This window comes from Sturnus vulgaris, chromosome 4 (assembly GCF_052056855.1).
Source record: "Sturnus vulgaris isolate bStuVul1 chromosome 4, bStuVul1.hap1, whole genome shotgun sequence".
NCBI lineage: Eukaryota > Metazoa > Chordata > Aves > Passeriformes > Sturnidae > Sturnus > Sturnus vulgaris.
In genome coordinates, this window is record NC_142246.1 from 42,429,754 (window position 1) to 42,451,364 (window position 21,611).

Consider the following 21,611-nt stretch of genomic DNA (forward strand, 5'->3'; position numbering starts at 1 on the left):
GGCACCACCTCCACAAGGCAGAGAGGAAAACAATGCAATAAATTAGTGCACTAGTTCTGGCTCAGCATGGTGGCTTCAGAGGAAGATCAGGAAGCCATAAAATAAAGATACTATGAAATAAACGGAAAGATGACTTGTAATTAATTGCTTTTATACAGGATGATGTTAAGCAGACTTAAAATTACAGAGAATTAGTCTGGCAATTGTAGATCTTGCACACACTGTCATGGTTACTTCAAAACTGTCTATATACCACACTCTAACAGGCTTAAAGGAGTTGAAACAACTTTAAAATAATTTGTGTTTTAAATAAAGGAGGCTATTTGTAGTAATAATACTTTTGATGAAGGGTTCAGAGTCAAGTGATACATGTGATTGATGTCCATAATAATTGCACACTTCTATAATCCTTCCTCACCCGTAAGAGTTTTGAGCTTACATTTTGGATATTATTAATATTCAGACAAAAAAAAACTTGTGGGCAGTATCATGTCCTGAACATGGTGGAGAATTAATCTATTTTTGTAAAACTGATTAAGAATGATGGATACTTTTTCCTGCTCAAGTAAACACCAGTTAATTCTCTAGACCTCCTTTTTCTGTTCATGAAAATCCAAGTCCAAACGATTTCATGGATATTTAAAGGATGGTGCCAAATACTGAATACAAGAAGATTAATTTCTCAATTTGATAAGGACCTGATACTATTCATTACATTGCAAACATTTCAGAAACGGAGTTTTCTTGGGTTTTAATTTGTAAGACAGAACACAATGAATTTAGGAACAACAGAAAATGTAAAGAAAAAATGAGGCTGCTGAAACATAGCTGTCAAACTAGACTTCAGGTGAAAGTATAACACTTGTTTTTATTCTAGATAAGCAATGGGGAAGCTTGGAATAAACACAGATTGAAATTTTTTTCATGTCTTTAATGAGTTCAAAGAGGCTGAACAAAGACATAGAAGAATTAAACATTGCTGTGTACAACACAGTAAACAGATTAAAATTTTATACCTGAGTAAAAAAGGAATTTAACTATCAACTACAGCATGCAGAATAACTGATAAATTATCACATAAACATAGTATACTGTTATTAGGTTACAGTCATTCAGATGTTCTTAATTTTTACAAAGGCTAAAGATGGAAGAAGCTCTGAGACGAGATGAGTATGTGACATAAAACCACAATAAGGAAAAGCATTTTACCATCTAGCAGCCTTTCTAGAAGATCAGAATTATCTGCTGTTTTATTATCCAGGCAGAAGCAGCAACAATTCAAAGCCTGTGGAGTTAATAACACATTAGACATTTAAGTAGGTCCTGAAAATGAAAATATTAGCAGTTTATGAAGTGCTCACAGAAGACCTGAGCCTGCATTCCCTGCCCTCAAATGCCACTTTAAAACACTGCATTTTTGAGCTGTCCCCAGAGCAGAATGAAAGGCAAGAATCTGCAGGGAATGACTGATCAAGTCACAGGCTTGTGATTTTCTCACTAGCATAACAACTTAAGTGATGACTTTTTACTCCTTTTGATTGGCCAAAACCCACATTTCATTTTACATAGAAATTTGACCCTTCCTCTCACTGAATCCAGTATTTGGATGAGCTTGGTTTTTCTTTTCTGTTTTCACCACCTAACCTATTTCAAATGCTCTGGTTTGAAATAATCAAGCGCAAGTCAAAAAGAAGTAACGTATTTCTCTTCTTAATTCCCTTGTCTTTGCAAAAGATGCCCGTGGGAGAGAAGGGGCCTGAAAAGTTTGAGGTTTAACCAGCACATCTGATTCCCCCACCAGATAGGCTTCTGTCTCCTGGCAGACTTCTGTACTCCCTGATCTCCTCATGGAATATAAAAACTACCCACACCCATCACCAATATTCCTGCGCTATAAACCGGGCATTTTCCTTCCTCCAGCAAAATCAGCAATCCCAGTACTTGTAATTTAGACTTGTCAAGAAGATATGGAAAGAGTGGAAGGGAATTTACTCTGCTAGAGACAGCCATAAACAAAGCCTCTCCCTTTTACTTCCTTGCAGTTGTATAGTTACATGCTTTTGATATCAATCAGCTCTCCTCAAATCATAATACTTGCCTTGACTTTTGTGATACTGTTCTTTCACCATTTATGAATAAAACTATGCATTGAACATGCATGTACCAAAATGTTTTCATCCGTTTGTCCACAAAATATTAATTTCTTGTTTAAAGTCAGATATCTTAGACATTGGTAGGTTGTGTGAAAGAGTCCCCAGGGAATTGAATCCTCTTTGCTTCTAGTTTCTTCCTGGCTTTGAAAGCTGCTGATACTTCGGGGTGGATGGAGTCCAGCCGTTGTTCACACTGGAAGGCTGTGAGGAAGGCTGTCCTGTAGTTGTTATTCATCCAGCCATAGAGAAGGGGGTTAGCAAATGTTGAGCACATGGCAATGACATGGAACACTGTGTAGATCAGTTTGTACTCTTTCAGGTCTAACACCTGACTGTCAATGTCACTGACCAGCTGGAAGGTGTGAAAGGGCAGCCAGCTGACAGCAAACACCACAACCACGCACACCAGCATCTTGGTGGTTTTCCGGCGCCGGTGGTGATAGTGATCATTTCCCGGCCCAGGGCTAACATGGTTCTTAAGCTTGGTCCAAATACGGATGTAGGCATAGGAGATGACTGCCAGAGGCAGCACATACTGGATCAGGAGCATGGAGATGCTGTAGATGGTGCCATAGTTGAGTTGCCCCTCCCCTGGCCACTTCTCAGAGCAGACCACAATCTTGAAGTCAGGAATTATCTCAATCAATGAGTACTCACGGAAGATGGCCAGAGGACTTGCCAACAGGGCACTGACTGCCCAGGCAACTCCTATAATCAGGAAGCTGATCCTCTTAGAGATTTTGCTTTCCAAGTGGTAGACGATGCAGCGGTGACGATCCAGAGCGATCACAGTCAAAGTGACAGTAGACACATGGACAGCAAGGGCCTGAGCATAAGGCACCAGGTGGCACAAGACTGGGCCCAGTTTCCATTCACCCAAGAGTGTATAAACCAAAGTGAAGGGCAGGCACAGTGTGTTTACCAGCAGGTCAGCAACTGCCAGGTTGGCAATGAAGAAGTTGGTCACTGTGCGCATGCTTTTGAATTTGATGATCACATGGATCACAAGGGAGTTTCCAATCACTCCCAGGAGGATGATGGAGCAGTAAGCAAAGATGAGAATTATTTGTACTTCAACAAGTGTTGTGCTGTCCTTCAGTTCTGGTTTAGGGTCCAGAGCCAATTCGTTGAGTGGTGTGGTGTATCTTGTCAAGTACAGCTTAGTGAACAGCTCCATTTTCATTTCATCTGTCTGATTTTCCTCACCTACTGCTTCCAGGGGCCCCATCCTTGCAGCAGCCTGGTCAAAGCCACAGAGCTGCCCCTGAAAGCGAAATAAGAACAAGTGGAGAAATTGGTCCACATGGGCTAAGACAAGAAGCAACGAGCTAAAGTTACATCTTTTTCTTAACCCACATGCTACATTGCAGGATTAAGAGAAGATCTGTCTTAATATATTTAAATTCTCTTGCCCTTACATTTCGAAGGCTGATCCAGTAATGTTATTTAGGCATGACTCCTGCTGAAAATTGGAACAGATTTCAAAAGCATTCCAAAGACAAAGTTTGCCTAAGTAAATGCAGAAGGATTAAGACCCTGCTGAGCAGCACATCATGTTTTTACAATCCACTATCTAAAACTAGTGCTTATTTATCAAATACAAATCTTCCAGTAATATCTATGGGAATTCTACATGGAACAGTATCATCCGGACTGATATTAGCATAATAATCTTCCAGCTTTTACTTAATGAAAAGTGTTTCCTTTAAATAGTTACTAAATTCTTACTCTTCCTTAATATCAGTGAAGTAAATGCTGGGGTCTTTCTTTAAGAAACTTTGTTTTACAATAGTCTGTACCATAAGCCAAATAAAAAATACCACTGAAATAATAGCATTTCTTTGAAATGACTGTGTATTATTAATGTATAATGCGTATGTTATTCATGCTGAAATCAACTCAAAAGAAACAACTGAAACATAGTAATACATGATATTTCCTTTCTGTGTGATGTTCCAGAAAACAGAGCTCCTTGGAGGCTGCCAATCAGGCATTCATTTCTGACTGCAGTCATAGAGAAGAGCAAATCATTCCCCTGCTGATGTCAGTAAGAATTTCACCACTGGCATAAAAATCACTTTTTTTTTTCCTTCCTTACACTGTCTGAGCCAAATTGTGTGCTACCCTAAGACTTCAGCAGGCACAATATATGAATGGCTTACAGTCAGTTGCTGACATGGACTTCAGTCCGATGTAAAAAAGTACATGGCCCCATGCAAAAAGCCAGAGCATGGGGTAGCATGCTAACGAAGAACCAAGAACCTGGGGACTCCTTTCCTTGGCCTGAGAAAATAGTAAGAAATTACCAGTGCCAAGCAAACTTACCAATAAAATACCACTGTTCGCCACCAAGGGGAAAGGCAACCCTGAATTACTCACTCTACTTCCCTGTTCATTACCTTCCCTAAGGAAAGCAAGAATAGAGAAGAAATGTCACTTTCTTGCCATCAAGTGTTACATATAGCTTAACCCTTCTCAAATTCAAGTCTGCCTAAAGAAACAGCTATTGATGTGTTTGGAAAGAACATGGCTTTAAAAAAATCATTGTTCTTTTCTGATCAGCTCCATTTAATTCCTTCCATCTTCAGAGAACATTTCAGAGGAACAGAGGTACATTTTCATCCCTACCTCTGTTCCTAGTAATTATCAGTGAGTGACATCCTTCAGTATGATTTCCATACTGAGAAAGGAGCATTGTCTACCAGCAGGAGACTGAATCCTTTTTGCTTGCTTCTATCCCACACAACGTCCCAAAAAATTCCTCAGGGCGAGCTATTTTTGCAAAAGAAGCAGATCAACAGCATGAACTGAAAGGCATTTCCCCCCAGCTAAACAGGTCAGAATTATGCCATACTGTTAAGTTTACATTTAGTCAACAATTAGTAGTGTAAGCCTGAGATGTGAACCACCACAAGAGAAGTAGCTGAGATGTGCCAGCTGCTCATACTGGTGTACACCGCTGATTTTAGCAGTATAACCGGTTTTCAGCTACTAGCCTAAGCAACGGATGTCAGGAAGGAATTTCTTATCAATACACCTTTAGTCCACCAGGTTAAAAATATAAGCGATCCACCACAATTTAAACAGTCAAGGCTATGCAAAAGTTGAGAACTCTGATAAGCATTTTCCTTTGACCTATTCCTACACCCAGGAATTATGCTTCCATATATTATTACAGTAGGGATTTGGTGAGCTCCCAGGACCGTCAGATGCGTCAAAATCTCGTAACTTTTTTCAGTGCAGATCATGTCTACACACCTAAGTAAAGTGGTGAGAGGGCTAACAAATAGAAATTCTTTCCCTTATTTGCCCTAAATCCAGGCAGAAGGATGTAGCTCACTCAAATAACATAGCTTCCCTTTTTTCCCAAAAGTATTTTCACCCATTTCTCTAATCCCTGACTTTCTGTTGATTCCTTCTTGCAACTCTTTCTTTTTAGCAGAGCCTTCTCTTTTCTGATATTTTTATTTTATTTCTTACTGCCCTATTCAGGCTGATGAAAGATGCTTTGGGTTTATCAATAAGACAAAACTGAGGGAGAAAGAAGGGACGACCACGGTTTAAAACAAAAATGAGATTGTGTGTCAGCAAGTGATGAAATAAACTGGACAAGTCTAACATTGTTGGTGGGACAGTTACGTGGGCTATCAAAAAATATCAGTTGCTTTCAAAAAAAATTGAGACAAAACTAAGGTGACACTCAGGTAGTGTTTGACATTACCTGTTCTGTTCTGTACCTATTCTGTTCTTTCTTTGGGATAAATTCTGCAAGTGATAGCATTTATTGGCACACCTTACATACTGCATCACACCAGGGCTTTTTTCCTCCCAGCAGTCAAATCTTTATGGTCAGGCATCAATTTCCTCCTAACTTTCGGCCGAGAAAGGCCCAAAGAGGATTTACATGGGTTCTGAGAGCAAGTAAGCAAAAAGGGCGGAATACGTGATTACATTAGCAAGCAGCATTCCCACCAGGACCGCAGTGCCTGCGCTGGGGATGGGGCTAGGGCTGCTGGAGGCGAAGCTGGCAGCAAACGCGCCTTTAGGATGCGGCGCCGCTTCCCTCCCGGCCCCCAGAGCCGTCCCCGGGGGAGACAGCCATCCCGGGGGAGGCAGCCATCCCGGAGACAGACAGCCATCCCGGGGGAGGCAGCCATCCCGGGGGCAGACAGCCATCCCGGCGAAGACATCCATCCCGTGTCCGCCTCCGCCCCGTGCCCCTCTCCCGTTCTTACCTTCGTCTCGCCCCGGGCAGGCGAGCGAGGGACGGCCGGCTGCTGAGGAGTCGGTGTGCCAAGGCAGGGCAGGGCAGGGCAGGGCCGGGCAGGGCAGGGCAGGGCGGGGAGCGGAGCCGCTCGCTCCGCAGCGGGGCGGCTGCCCCGGCTCCCCCGCCCGGCTCAGGTCCCGCCGCTCTCCCCTCCCGGGCGGCGATGCCGCAGCGCTGCTCGCCCCGTACAAAGTTTGGAGGCGACGGCGGCCCCCGCACGCCGGGAGGGTGGCACGGGCGGGGCGGCCCCGCCGCCGGGGAAGGGCTCGGGCTGGACGCGGCGCCGGCTCCGCCCGCCGGGCTCCGGGCGCGGGGAAGGCTGCGGGCAGCGCGCTCGGGATGCGCCGGCTGCCCCTCGCTCGGGAGCCAACGGGGCAGCGCTGCCGGCCTCAAGCAGGGATTTGGAGAAAGAGGGAGTCGTGCCAAACCCGAGCTGGAGTACGCCCCGCACACCCGAGACTGCTTCCTAGCTTTCCCAGTCTCCGTGATGCCTTCTGGAGTAGAATAAAAGGGATGCCTTTGCTCCAAACAACCGCTGAAATCCTTGCTTACGAGCACCGCAGCTTGCACAGATTTTCTGATCCTCAGATAGGGCTGTTGCCAGAGCAGGTGTAAGGATGAATAAAGCATTTCTGTATTCTGTCAAGACCTAAATAAAATATTTCATGTTTATTTACAAGGCTGGAAAGGTAAAGACAACAGCTGCTGCTTTTATTTGGTTCTATACCAATAAGCTTTGAAAACAGCTCTCCTGCCAGCCAGCTTGACGGAGGACTAGTGCCAGCCAGCATTGCTGCACCTCTGGTAGGGTTCAGCTTTGTTAAATCAATCCATCAATGGGTTCTGCTTAGTATTTTACAGGGTATCTGATGCCTCTCCCTAGGTATAACTTCTGAGATTCAAGGGATTGTCTCCTCAGTGCATATCTGGGGGACCTGATTTACCAAAACGTGCTTCAGCCCTGGTCGTAGTTCCCAAGAATAGGAACTAGGAGACTTTGCTTTTTTTATGGCTATAGCACTGATACTTAAACAATTCTATTCCCAAATATTCTGGAATAGGAATACTCTATTACTTCCTGTCACTCAGGTAAATTTGCATTCATATTTAAGATAGTTTCAGGGGTTAGCAACATTATCTTCCACTATTTTTCTTCCAAAGGAGACTTGATACAAAAGCTTCCTTTGTACTTCCCTTGTCAAAGGTAATGCTCCTTGCTTTCGTTATAGCTCAATAATATGTCCTTATCTACAGCAGAGCATAGAGGAGTAATTTCAGTGATTTAGAGTTGTTTTTGAAATTCAAAACATCTCCTGAGAGCTCCCTTGGATCTTTACTAATTCAGGCTATCTCTTCAGGAAGGGCCTTGCTCTTAGTCCTTCAGCACTTCTCAGACAGTTAATAGAATGCGCCTAGCTTATTGCAGAATAGATTCCTTTGATGACTAAATAAAGAGCCTGGAGTTTGAATTCTCCTACCCCTGTTTACTCATTTCCTAATTCAATCCAATTGTAGGATTTATTTTTTGATCTATCAACTGACATAAATGCATGCCGTGAGTTTTAGTAATTACAACACTTGCATAATGCATGTCCATGACAGCCTGCAATCCTTTACTTTCCTTCTCTGGCAAGTAATCAACAGTGGCCTTCCACTGACCTCAGAAGTGTTGCTGTTATGCCCTACTCTGCACACTCTTTCTAATTTAACATATTTTTGCTACTTCTAATGTCTTGGAGGGTATGGTGAAATGCTACAAATCTTTATAGCCTGCCCAGCTCAGGATTCCATAGCTAAGGGAGGGCTGTTCTTCACTTAAACTTCCAGATTCCTGGAAGAAGTCAAGAAATGCAATTTCCTAGAGGTTCTCATGCCAGTAAGGGCTGGCTTTCCATGCTAGAGAAAGAAGGTATTATTCCCTGTTACAAGGCAATTCTGTGTTCAGGCACAACTGAAATGTTTAATGGAAATGCATTTCTAATAAAAAACAGCATTTATTATTGCTTGTAAAGGAGTGGAATTTAATGGCCCCATAAACACTGCCTTGAACCAAAAGCCATGAAAACACTAACAGGAAGGGCAGAGAGAGTCAAGTAGCAAATGGGCTGTTCCATATCAAATGAGCTGCTGGGTGATCATCTCCAAAGCAACTGTGGATACTTTGCTTTGTGTGCACTCGAATTTCCATCTCAAAAACTATGGTAAACCTTGAGTCATTGAATCACAGAACTATGTGTTGGATGCAACTTCCAAAAATCTTCATGTCCAGCCTTATCAAACCAAGTCTAGATGCAGCAGGTTATGCCAGGCTGTGTCTCCTCTCCAGAAAAGTACCTCTGAGTGAGAGATACTGCTCTCACTGGGAGGGCCATCCAGCCAACAACTCTCAAAGTAAGACTTTTTTTTTTTTTAATCAAATCAGACTTTCCCATGTTCCAGCTTGTACTATATGCATTTTGCCCTATGTTCCTCCTGGTAGCTCCCAATTTACAGTAGTTAGATTTCCATTCAGACTTGGCTTCTTTGAGGCTGAATAAACTCAGTTCCTTCAACAACACTTTGATTGTTATGTAACTCAGCCTCAATCATCTTGGTGTCCTTTCGTTGCACTTACTCCAGTCTACCAATGTCCCTCCAGACTAGGAGCCCCAAACTGAACCCAGCTGTCACCACAGATGTGGTCTCACAACTGATAGAGAGGAACAGTAACTTCTCAACCTGTTGGCTACTCTCTTGCTATGTCTTGATATAGACTGTAAAGTTAGACTGTGCAAACTGAGTTGCATTAAATAAAAGAGCCACATGAACTTTAAATCTCAGCTTCCTATTTAAGGCAAGTCTATAAATGAGCTTTTGCTGTGAATATGTGTATGTACTAAGATGAAATTAGATAACATATCTTAACAGCTTGGCAAAAAAGGCTGTTGGATTTATTTCTGCTGTAAATCCCACTTAGGGAGGTATGGCAGGGTGTAAGATATCCGATTTACATAATTTGCCTCTGGCAGTTTCTGTTCAACTCTCTTTACTGTTAAACAATTGTCTTGTCAAATTCTGTCCAACATGATGTGTTTTTTTCCAATGGAACCATAAACATTTATGCCAGCTCCGCCTAGGTTTTCCAGCTCTCAGGAGCAAAATGAAGGTCTTCATGTAGTGCCCGGACTTGAAACAGTAATGACTTTTGTTTGAATCATAGAACTAGGAAAGACTTGCCAGTCCTTGTCCATGAAATTGTCCAACATCAGATTTGCTGAAATGGTAAATAAGGCTTGATGAATATCAAAATGAAAAGACATCAGCTGTCCCATCTCCTGTCTCCAGACATAGTTTTCTTTATATTATTTACTGCCCCTTGATCACTGACCTTTAAAAGCAGTGCTGTGCTGCATGCCACTCAATCAACCCAAACTTTGCCAGTCCTTTCTCACTCAGATTTTCCTGTAGTGAGTTAGATTTCAAGGATTTAAATGTTCAACATAGCATGGAAAACCCCTTAAAAATAAAATGGAAAAACAAAATCTCAAAAATGACCCTGAGAAAAAATATCTTTCATGAATCTGTTATATGGTACCCACACAGAGATCATATGGTGTAAAATTATATAGGAAAAAGACTTTTCTTACTTAAAAGCTCAGAACAAAAGTGTTTAAATAGCTAAGGAGTGAATTTTCTGCTTATATAGATCTGTAAACATTTTGCCATACATTTATAAACTGTTGTTGTTCCCTTTTTGTTTAGATTCAGTCCCACAGGTTAAATTCTATTTATTTCTCTTTTTCAAATGCAGTAATGTATGCACAAAAATGTATCATCAATTTGCCTTAGGGGTAATACAAGTCAGCAGGTAATGAGAGAAATTGGTAGGTATGTATAAATACCAACTTGGCATTGCAAACAGCAATAGCTCACAGTCACTGCTGGTTAAACAAACAGTTCGGTGCATCTCGTTCAAACACAATTGCACCAAAGGCTCAGTTCAACTGGCTGTTTGCTCACAGGTTGTGACTGAGTTCAGCACTGATTTCACACAAGGAAAGACTGCAGAGCTGAGCACTCTCTTTCAATCACAGCCTTCCCAAATCACCTAGTGCATCACATACACTTGTTTCATTCAGACAAAGTCAACACTGTAAGATTGAGTAGCTCATCCGATAAATGACAGGTTTAAAGTTACCCATTTAACACCAACACATATCTATTTGTATTTACATACCTGTGACACGGTCTGTAACTAACTAGATATGCTATTTTTCTCTATGGTCCACGGCTTCATTCAGTGTTCCCTGTTGGCAATCCTTACGCAATTAGCATGTATTTGATATTTCTTTATACTCTCAGTATATATTTTGCCATCTTATTCCTTCTCTTTAGTGATATGCTATCCTTTCTCTGCAGAGAATATAGAAATTATCATTTCTTCACAGGGTTTTCTATGGTCTTTTCATTACTAGATCTCAATCAGAAATACTCAACCTTTATTAAGATCTATTTTCTGTCATTTAAATTCAAAGAGGCTAGCCAAAATTTAATGGGATTTTAAAATACCAGAAATAAACCATTTTACTATATTTTTTGTTGCTTGCATTTTGACATTTTTTTCTTTTCTATTTTTCCTTAATTCAGCTTCTTTTTTAATACAGAAATTTCTGAAAACTCAAAAATGTAATGTGGAAAATGCCACTACATTAGTTAGTAGTTGGTGTAGAACCAGTTGTTGCCATTTCTGAAGAGTTTTTAGATGTTCTCAAGGCAAGCATACTCTATTTTAGAACACTCATCACAGAGAATATATTCTCACATACAGCTTACAGCTTGAATAACACACTCCAGTCCTTAGTTTTTGGTAGCTGGGAAAGCAATGACTATCTAGATGCCTTCCAAAAGTGAGTCAGCTGTACCAGCTTGTTGTAGGCCTGTTTGTATAATCTAATTCTAGAGGCCCTTGGCTGCTCACCCTTTGCTTTGTGTCAAAATCAGTCTTGTAACAATTTTTAGAGGTTATGTATGGTCTTAAAACTGAATCAGATGCTTTTCAGCCTCAGTTTTTGGCTTGCTGAGGATATCTGTGCAGTGTTGAATGTGTTGTCTTTGGGACAAACAGAACTAAGTTTGAATGATGAAAAGCTTTCAAATATGTGTTCTCTCCAAGTTACAGATCTCAAAATACAGAAAACTGGTCACAAAGTTTACACACATCCTTTCCTCCTATATGCATGGAGCATACAGTTAACTACACATTATTCAGAAATATATTTTTATTGAGCTTGTTTCTCAAAAGTATCCATATGTTTTGGAGGGGTTTTTTGTTACCATATGGTACTCTTTTCATGACAAACCCTTTTCATGTTGCTCTTAAGTTCAAGGAAATGGGTCAGCTTTTGACCTTGCTCAGCTGGTGTGGTTGGCATCTAGGTCCTGAAGAGATGCTCCAAAGAATCAATATAGATAGAGTAGCCTATCAGAAATTTAATTATTTTGTTTAATAATGGCATCCATGAATGAAGACATCCCTTTTGATAATCCTGTCTGACATATAATGCTATTTAAAACACATCATATTTGTTGTGATCATAAATAGAAGATGCAATTTAAAACAGTTTCCAGTGAAAAATCTATGAAACCATGTCTCTTAAATAAAGAAATGTTTTTTTTTCACTTGCTAAGACACAAGTGAGTACCTTTCTCCCATATTGTTTAAAGTAAATTATTATAATGTTTCTGCACAATTTTTCAGTTAACTTTCCCACATTTGCACAGAATTTGCAAGCTGTTCTGAACTCCTCATTGGCTTCATCCAGGGTCATTCTGTACCTCTGTGTAGCATATTATGCAATTATGTGTTTTGGGAAAAATACAGAGCATTAAATTAATGGATTTCCTTTGTAAGTAATTTTTATCTGTAAGAAATTACTTTAATCGCCAAAGAAGTGTAAAAAGAGCATTTTCCATACCTGTTATCACTCATTTTAAAAAGTGAAGTAGTTAGGGTCTCACTTGTGCACTCTGTCCCAATTTTGGAACTTCTGCAGGACTAAATTCTAGGCTAAATGCAGCAAACCTGTACAGCCCTCTTCTCAAACTGCAATTGTATGACTCAAACGCTAGCATACAGAAATGCTGAGAAGTTTTAACTGTTTCATCTTCCTTGCTAGTACTTTCCATTACAGGTGTCATACCTACAGTGTGGTGAAACTTCAGTGCCTCATTTTTCACTGACAGCACAGTTTGTGAACAAGTTAAGCTTGTCAACCTATCTTCATAGGGTTGAAAAGTGCTCTGATCCAAAAAGTCTGTCTCCCACTCAGAACTGAACCAGCAGTTTTCTACATGAACTCCATATTTCTTTGTTAATTGCCTGTGATTCCCACCCACATTTTCTGGAGAGTGATGGCATTTGAATTGCTAGAGGTATTTTAGGATGGAGAAGAGAGAATGGGAAGAGGCTTGGGTTTGGCATATTTGTAAGGCTAATCGTTCTGTGATTGCACACAGCCAGGAGACCAGCAGCCAGAGCACCATCTGTGCACACAGCTTATCCATCCCTCCCAGCTTCAGTACAAAGGAATGTGTCAGCTCCTGCTTTTCCAGAGCAGCTGAAAGCCTCCTTCATGCTCCACTGAAATTTTGCTATCATTCCCTGAAGATCTATTCCCTTCACACTGCATGTCTGGCTGGCATGGCCTTCCTTCAGCAAGAAGCTCTTTCTGTAGTGTTGTTTTTGCAGGTTGGAGTGGGGAAGATAAAACTGCTCTTCAGTATCACGTCCCTGTCCTACAAGCTGTAGAATTATCATCTCAAGGTCCTGGGGAATCATAAGACATATATGATCCTCCCAGGAATGCAAAAACATCTCAAGAGGCTGTGTGTGACTGCCTGTGGTGGAGGTGTTTGCATCTGAGATAGTTATCTTACAGATAGATTTCTTTTAATGTCAAGAGAGACCAACTTAGTCTAACCAGTGGAGTTTAAACTTTATTATGTTTGGTTGGATTAATTGCACTCTAAACACCATCAGCTGTTTACAAGACCTTCTTCAACCCTAGTGGAAACCTCAGCTTGTTCTTTGTACACTGTGGGTACCTAAAATCCAGTGAAAGGAATTCCACCTGTTGCTAGTGATATCACAAAGATGTGCAGGTATATTTTCTCCCCATCAGTATGTGGATTGAAATCTAGTATATGTGTAGCTGTTCCCCAGATCCTCAGCACATAGTGTCCATTGATTTCAGGTACAAAAACTATACAGGCGTTGAAGCCTTAAGGCTTTGCAGATTGTATCAAATCTGTCCTTATAGATGGTCTGTATGATATTCTCTTTCTTCTTCACAAAGACTTGAGGGACTTTGCCTGTATGCAGAAACTGTCCAAAATACCTCTCCCAGACAAGTTCCAGATATAGACTCCCTTTCTCCCAAATATCCTTTACTGTGTTACAGGCAAAAATTCCTAAATGGCAAGTCCTAAACTGCCAAAAAAAAATTAAATTAAAAAATTAAATAAATAAAAAAAACCCAAACAAACAAAAAACCCACAAAAAACCCCAAACTAACAAAAAAAACCCCCGAAACAACAATTGTTTTCATCTGTAAACCTATTCTGATGTCCATAAAAGTTGTTTTTCATATTGGCAATCTTACACATTCACACAGTGCACTAGTTATTCACCTAACATGTGAAGATGGTGGCAGGTTTAGATGGATCTGCCATTACAGGAAATTAATATCACACCTTCCAAGCAGTGTGTTCCAGTGAAGACCAGAAAAAGCAGATTTCTCTACAGATTCTGCAGCAGAGTTTTGTTGAGTGACTAGAGACCACCCTGTTCTGTGTATCTGCACACAATCTGTCTTACCTTGGTTTCTCTATTTTGCACAAAAAGCCTAGTTGTGGCTCTCACCAACTCATCCTCCCCTTCTATTCTGAAGTCTTCCCTGTGATTCTGGTTTTCCTGCAGCATTCATTTCTGCCAGTCAGAATACAGCACACTTCCTTACATTCCTGTCTTCTTTTATTCCTATAACCTTCCTCCCGGCATGGACTCACCAACAAACATCTGTACATAGATGTTTTCACTATTAACCTCTTCTCCTGAAAGTATTGGATGCATTCTTGTCTCTCCTAATAGCAACTTTTCTTCACCACCAAAATGGAAGAAAATATTGTTAGCATCCGTGTGTGAGAAGAGAGATCTTCTTTATCAGTGTTATTACTTTTGTGTCTCTATCAATTTTGAGAGCAAAATTTAGTACATTGCTTCTTTATCACCAAGTAGTTTTTTATTATGTTATGTTTTATAATGTTATGGTTCTGTTCTTTACAATGCAAATATCTCTGGCCTACGTAGTGTGAAAGTAGTAATATAATAACAGAAGAATTGTAATGAATTCTTGTGTAAATTTTGTTAGATTTTATACCACCTTATGACATTTCAAAGAAATTATATGTATGAAAAAATCAATGGTTTAACTGATTTGCCTTTCAGAGACAAAAGGCAGAAGCATTGCAGAATTTTCTTCTCCATAACATTGTATCTTATGCTGTGCAGCTAAGTATTAACATGACAACCATGAACCTGCTCCCTGTAGAAATCCTGAATTTTCTCTTACCTAAAAAAAAAACCCCTTATATATCTCCTATTTACCTTCATTACAGTGAAAGCATGTTATTTTTGTAAAGAAACCTGAGTAACAAATATTCTTTTGCAGAGGCACTTTACTATAAAAGGCAGTAAATCTATGAGCTTGAAGACAGAAGGGCTTCACCCCACTCAGGCTTCTCTTTAGATAAAGTAATTCGAGACTTCAACCCCCTGCTACTGCAGTGGCTCACAGCACCCACAAGCCAGCACCTCTCACCTTGTTACCAAGTGCAGCAGGCATATGCATCTCCAGTACCACCTTTATTTGGAGGTGTACAATTTAGTTTGAGTCTTAAAGAAACCTGCAATGGTTTTACTATTGTAATATTGTTTTAAAGTATTAGTATTTGCTAGTGAGAATACTTCCTTTTTGTTTATGCTTCTTTGTGGACTTTTACACAACAAAAGAAACAGAACATTCCAAGCTGCAAAATAATATAAATTATACACTCCATTCTCTGACTTTTTCCTGGTAAACTCAGTGCAGTAATGCTATCACACATTCATAAATATGATTACAGAGGTATAGTGCACTATAATGTTAAATATTATTTTAAAATAATTCCCATGTCAAATATAATCATCCATTTATTGACATAAATAAAAAAATAATCTGTCTTTCCATCGAAGATGGAGGAGGTTCATATTAGTAAAACTTTAATGTATCAAGAAATTAATGAATAAAACCAAGCTTAATAAGGAAGGGGAGAATAAAAGTTTTGTACTTAAAAATCAGGTTTATGTGACTATGCAGCAGTCTTTAAGTTATTACTATTTTTCTAATCCCAGGTGAGTTTAATTCTGCTTGGGTACCAATTTCTGATGTTGTACAAGTGAGTCTGCCTGTCCTACATTGGTGAGCTATTGATTGATTCCAAATCTAATCCACATTTTTTACCAAAAGGCCAATTTAAAATCAGGGCTTGGATTCTGCTACCCATCCTTGTTGTAAGGAAAGAGGACTTGACTTTGGTACTAAGCAGTACTTCACTGCTAGCCCCACAGCTTATAGAAGGCACTGAGTCTGAGGGAAAAGTGTCAAGAACCAGACTCCCCTTTGTCACTGACAGCCTGCAGCTGCCTTGCCTTCTGCTTTTCATGAATCGCCTCTTCTGCAGAAACTAGTCAAAAAGGGACCAGTGAAACTAAATGTATGAGGATCTGTGGCTGCAGAAATAGCTCCAGAAGGGACAGCCCAGAAGCTCTTCAGGGGAAGTCTTCTCTTCCCATATATTCAGGATCAGGGGACAGAGTTATTCACCCCAAACTTGTCTGCTATTTTGGAGACTGACCTTGATCTTGTGGCTGTTGTTGAATACTGGAGCTCTTTACCAGCTAGGTCACCTGGAGCCTGTACCAGACGAGGTTTCCACACTGAGAAGGGTCCTGCAGGTTCTGGACTTTGTTTTGGTCTACCCAAAGCTTTTTTAGTTTATTGCAAATTTTGTAGCATCTCTTCCCTCAGCTGGTTTTAGTCTAAGATTTTCCACCCTAGGTACACATTCAAAAGATCAAGTCAATATAAAAAGAAGCCATCCCTCTCATCTTGTCGCTGCTCAGAAAATGCATCTGGCAGCCAACACTTGGATTAGTGCAGAATTTAACAGCATTTCTGTAAACAAGTCATGGCTTTCACTGCACTAAGTAAATCCTGTAGAGGGAAATCCTGCTTTGAAGCTTTCTGAAGTTCTACAAGTTACCTATATATCAAAAATACATTTTATTAGGATTTTCAACAAGCCCATGATAAGATGCTTGTCAAAAAGCTACTAAAGAAATGAAGTTGCTGTAGGACTGGTGCTTATATGGTTTGAAATCTGCCTACAGAGTCTTTGCCACTTTTCAGGACAAAGAGTAGACAGCACAGTACCTTAGGGAATTAATTTTATTTAAGATCTTTTTCAATGACCTGCAGAAGGAAGGAATGCAGGAATATGTCTCAGTTCACAGATGATACTGAACTCCTGCAGGGAGTCAGACAACACACTCACACATAGAAATGAGTTCTAAAGAGATGATACACAGCTGAGCGAGTGCAGAAAAAAAGTGGCAGATGATCTTGTCTAGATATATAGTGAGTGCATCTCAGGGAGAATAATCTAAGCCATGCTTATAAGTGTTGAACTGAAAGCTGGCAGCTGGAGCTCGGGAAAGAGACCTGGGGGTCTCTGAACTTGTCTGCTCAACATGCAACAGCAGTCAAAAATGCCAACAAAATTTTGGATGTTCTCTGAAAAGATGGTAAGAGCAAACCAGAAAATATAAAATCCCTGTGCATCCACATCTTGAATATTTTGCACAATCCTATTTATACATTTTATGAAGGACATAGAGAAATTCAAGATAATGCAGTGAAAATCAACTAAGATGATTAAAGGGATGGAGCAGCTGCCTTTACAAAGAATCAGAGAAGTCTGGGACTTTTTATGATCTTATTTCTCCCCCAAGATGAGTGGGATATAGAGGCAGTGTGAAAGAAGATACAGAACTGTTGTTTCCCAAGTCCTGTGGTGTCCTCTGGGCACTCACTGAAACTCTTGGAGAGCAATTTAAAACGTGCAAAAGAAAGTCCTATTTTGAGTACCACTACCTGCTGTCCCTTCGGAAATCTGCTCTGGAGATGCATCATACCAGAAAGTTTAAAAAGGAGAAAGCAGACAAATTCCACAGCAGTAAATCCATAAAGGGGCACTCAAATGAAGAGGTAGGAACATACTTGCTGGCATCTTTGTTGCAGTGGAGAGCAGTGGAGGAATATGAGGGGAATGGACAGCTGAGAGACAGGATCATGAGTTGTCTTCAAGCAACATTTCCTATTGCAACTGCTGGAGATGAAATGGATTATTAGTTTGACCCAGAAGGCAATTTTCTATGTTGTCATGAAAATAAGACCCTTTGCTAGAGCTTAAACCTGCCACTTCAGAGTTATTTCCACCCATTTAAATTTGATTGCGTCTCAGTAGGCAGTCAGTGGTGTAGAATTTGTCAACTGAAACAACTGTGTGGTAATTATCAATGGTAGGGATTTTTTTTGTAGTTTTGACCATGATTTTTTTTTGCAGTGGAATTAAGGACAATATGGGGCTTTTCAAAAATGAAAGGTGGGGAACAAAGGTTTCTAAATAGCTATGAATCTTTTGTGTAAATGGATAGAACTTTAAAATTATGCAAATTCAGTTAAATAAGAAATATGTTGATTGGAGAGATTTAGGCAGGCACAAAAAGAATTATTTTTAATTAACATATTTTTAGGCTTTGTTCTGCTACAGTCATTAAAATTTCTGGATCAGAGTCCAGTTCCTAGAGTTAAATATTGTTCCCAGGTTTTCTAATGGCATTACTGTTGTACTTTGCATGGTGAGCAAACAATTTTTCTCAGGAGTGAGGGTTTGTTTGGATAAAAGTATTAAACTAGACCTAAATAATTAAAGAAAGACCCAGAAGTCCTGGAGACCGTGAAACTCCCTCTGCCAACTTATCCTCTTCGGCATAGATTCCCTCTCACTTTTAGGTTTCCAAAATTGTCAAACACTGCCTTCTCCTCACTCAACATCTTCTGGTGCACCTTTTTGTCTTTCCCTGTCCACCTTGTTCCAAATACCTCACACAGCAGAGTGTTTCATCACTTTTACCGATTTCTTGTCATTCTTTCTCCCAGCTCACGGAAAAGGCTGAAAATGTCAAGGAGCTCTCCATACCCCTTCACCACAGGGTGGTTTTGTGTTGGAGAAAACACTGAAAAAATATTTATTTTGTATGATGCTAACTGTTCCAAGAGAGGCTTAAATACTTATTTATATTCATCAGTTATCACAACCTCTTGAGGCAATTATCAGTTGCAGTTTTGATACCACTTTACTGTATCACAATGCTGAGAGAAGACAGGCAAATCACATGCCCTGGAAATGTGCTGTATTTGAGAAAAAGGTTGAAATAGGGGAGAGGTCTATTTTTTATTATTCTTTTTAATTTTTACCCCTGGAAAGTAGGAGAGCAAATAGCTAGTTAGAGGAGGAAAAAATCTCAGCCTAATTAACTGGCATTTGGACTAATGAATGACAATTTGCTCTGCACATAATTTATTTTCTGTATGTCCCTACATATAACAGCAAGAGTAAAGACCAAAATCAGGTATTATCAGTTATTATTACTGCTTTTAAATTTAATCTGCTGTTGCTTGCAGCAGCCTTAACTTGTTCTGTTGTAGCCACACACAGGAGAAAAAACCCAAAACATTTGCTGTAATTAAGGATGGGAATTTGTTTCTCTTTAAATGTGCTCAAAAATCCACTGCATATTTCAAACACTGTGAAAATTGGTAGGTGTTTAGAGGGTACATTAGGATGTATCAGGTGAAATCAGGGGTCAAATGAGCTGGATATTGGTGAGGAAAAATCCCTCAAGGTATGAACTTTTTTGTTTTCTTGTTTAATGAATTCTTATAATGCACTGCTGACATTGTCCCTGGACAATCAAATCGTAGTGCTGATCATGCCTGATTGATCTCAGCTGCTTGATGTTTCCCATTGCTGGCACAGAGGAATCACTACCCAGCATGTAATAAGGAATCAAAATTTGAAAGTCAGTATTCTCTAAAACCAGCATAAAGACCTCTGTCCCCTCCCACAGCACTCCCTACATCTCACAGTGAATTCAGCTGGAGGAACTGCAGCTGTTCTCTGTGCCTGTTTTTGGTTTCAAGAGGGACTGACTAGAGGCTTCTGAGATACATAGCTCAACTCCTCCGATTTGTTTTTAGTGTTTTTTTCTGCACTGGATGTTCCAGAAATATAACCATAAATCAATCTTCCTCTGTCACAATTCCACATGAATCATGGCATTGCCATGAACCATGAGAGAGAATCCTGTTAAGCTGTCCAGGAGTAAATCCAGAGCCAGAATAGCAGCACCTCTAGTGCTGTAGAAGCCAAAATGTTTATCCCTCACATTCTTTGCTTACAAATACCCCTGGGATCAGCACTGACAAATACCCATTTTGGTATCTTCCAGACGAAATTCAACAACATCCAGTATTTAAATAAACTTTAAATCACTTCAGATCTCGGGTGTGACTGGCAGTTTCCATCACATAGGCTGCATCCCTTAAACCATCATTGCAGAGACCTGAGTTTGCTTACTGAAGTCAATTGGGGAACATCTACCCCTCAGACGCTTTCTGAGCTTTCTCCAGCTTTAATATCCACATCAATACTGAAGGAGTGCCTTAGGAAGCTGCAAAGTGCATGTGCTTTTACATCCTTGGCAATACTACACGAGGGAGGTGGCTGGCTCTTGGGCTGTACCTACTCATAGATCCAGTAGGTCATACAAGACATCAGCAAGTTTCTTACATCTCTCTGTTCCCTATCTAATCTTATTTCAGTCCAGAGTGGAAATCACAGGTTGAATCCTAAGGAAAAATCAATAAAACCATATTATTCTTACAATCAGATGGATTTCTCCTTATTTTCTCTGCATGAATCCTGACCCCAGGTTTTCTAAGTCTGTTGATATATATCCCTTGTACTGTCAATCTTGTGTTCTTGCCTTTAATTTTTCTTTATCTTCTCCTCTAGTGCCACTGTCTTTTATCATTCTTGCTCTAACTTCAGATGGATGAAGAAATATATAGGCTTTTTCAAAAAGCATGTGTTTTTTCACATGAGCCATGACATGATGTACCTCTTTTCAGCTGGTCTACTTCTCTCTTAAGGTAAGATACTCTATGCATCTTGGAAAAAGAAAGAAAAGATACATCTAATATAGCATGTGTTGATATGGGGAGGGGAATAAATAGTTCTGTTATGTAGGAGTATTAGCCAAGCCAGCTGTAGTTGCTGAGAGTGTTCAGAAGCAAATTCTATAACATAAACTGAACATATCCACACCTGTAAAATGTTGTCTCTTTCTTTCAAGCTCTTTTTGCTTTGGGTTGAAAAACTTGAGATATGGAAAGTTGAAATTTAGACAGAGGCAGAGGCATCTTTTCCAGTTCTTGTAATGTTATTGCAAGTATCACGACTGCTAATGCTTTCTCTTCAAGTCCCAAATGCTAGGAGCAAGATATTGCGAAGGAATTTTCATTTCTGAGTACATTCTGAGTCCTTCTGATCTCAAGAAAAGGTTTGAAGCTGCTTCAGAAATGTAGCCTAAAGAATAAAATAGCAAATAAATAAAAAAATGCAAGGCTTAAAGTCTTGCAACTTTTAAACAACTGTGATGGTTTTCCAATTGCATGAATTTTGAAGATGAGATTGGCCATACTGTGCATAATAGCCTTAATCCCATTGAAGAAAATAGACCCGTTTGTTGTACTACTTAGAACATAGGAAAACACTGTCCTGACTAAGAATTACTTTAATATTTTATGTTTAGATGCTCTCCTGATTCAAGACCATTCTATGTTTGCGAGCTGAACAGGACTCCAAAAGAAGTTATTTACATTGCACAAATGAGCATGAAATGGCCCCTATTCAAAAGCCCAGGAAAGCTGTCAATCAACTACTGCTATTGTCAGCTGCTTCTGGGCAGGAGTTCTCCTGTCCGCAGA

At 40.0% G+C, this 21,611-nt stretch overlaps 1 protein-coding gene across 3 annotated transcripts; it reads right to left on the reverse strand.

Annotated features, from left to right (window-relative positions):
• Positions 1–831: 831 nt before the first annotated feature.
• On the reverse strand, positions 832–6,477 carry NPY2R (neuropeptide Y receptor Y2). Of its 3 annotated transcripts, XR_015803197.1 has the most exons (3): positions 6,389–6,477; positions 2,099–3,417; positions 832–1,285 (listed from the first exon to the last, which is right to left on the reverse strand). XR_015803197.1 is itself a non-coding variant. In XM_014893317.2 (2 exons), the coding sequence occupies exon 2, from the start codon at positions 3,379–3,381 to the stop codon at positions 2,224–2,226; it is 1,158 nt and encodes a 385-aa protein (XP_014748803.1). In that variant the 5' UTR covers positions 3,382–3,417; positions 6,389–6,477; the 3' UTR covers positions 832–2,223. The 3 variants fall into 3 exon arrangements, 2 of the variants coding, with proteins under 2 accessions (XP_014748803.1, XP_088019806.1); XM_014893317.2 differs by having other exon boundaries at positions 832–3,417; XM_088163680.1 differs by lacking the exon at positions 6,389–6,477 and adding an exon at positions 4,479–5,096 and having other exon boundaries at positions 832–3,417.
• Between the last annotated feature and the right edge of the window lie 15,134 nt (positions 6,478–21,611).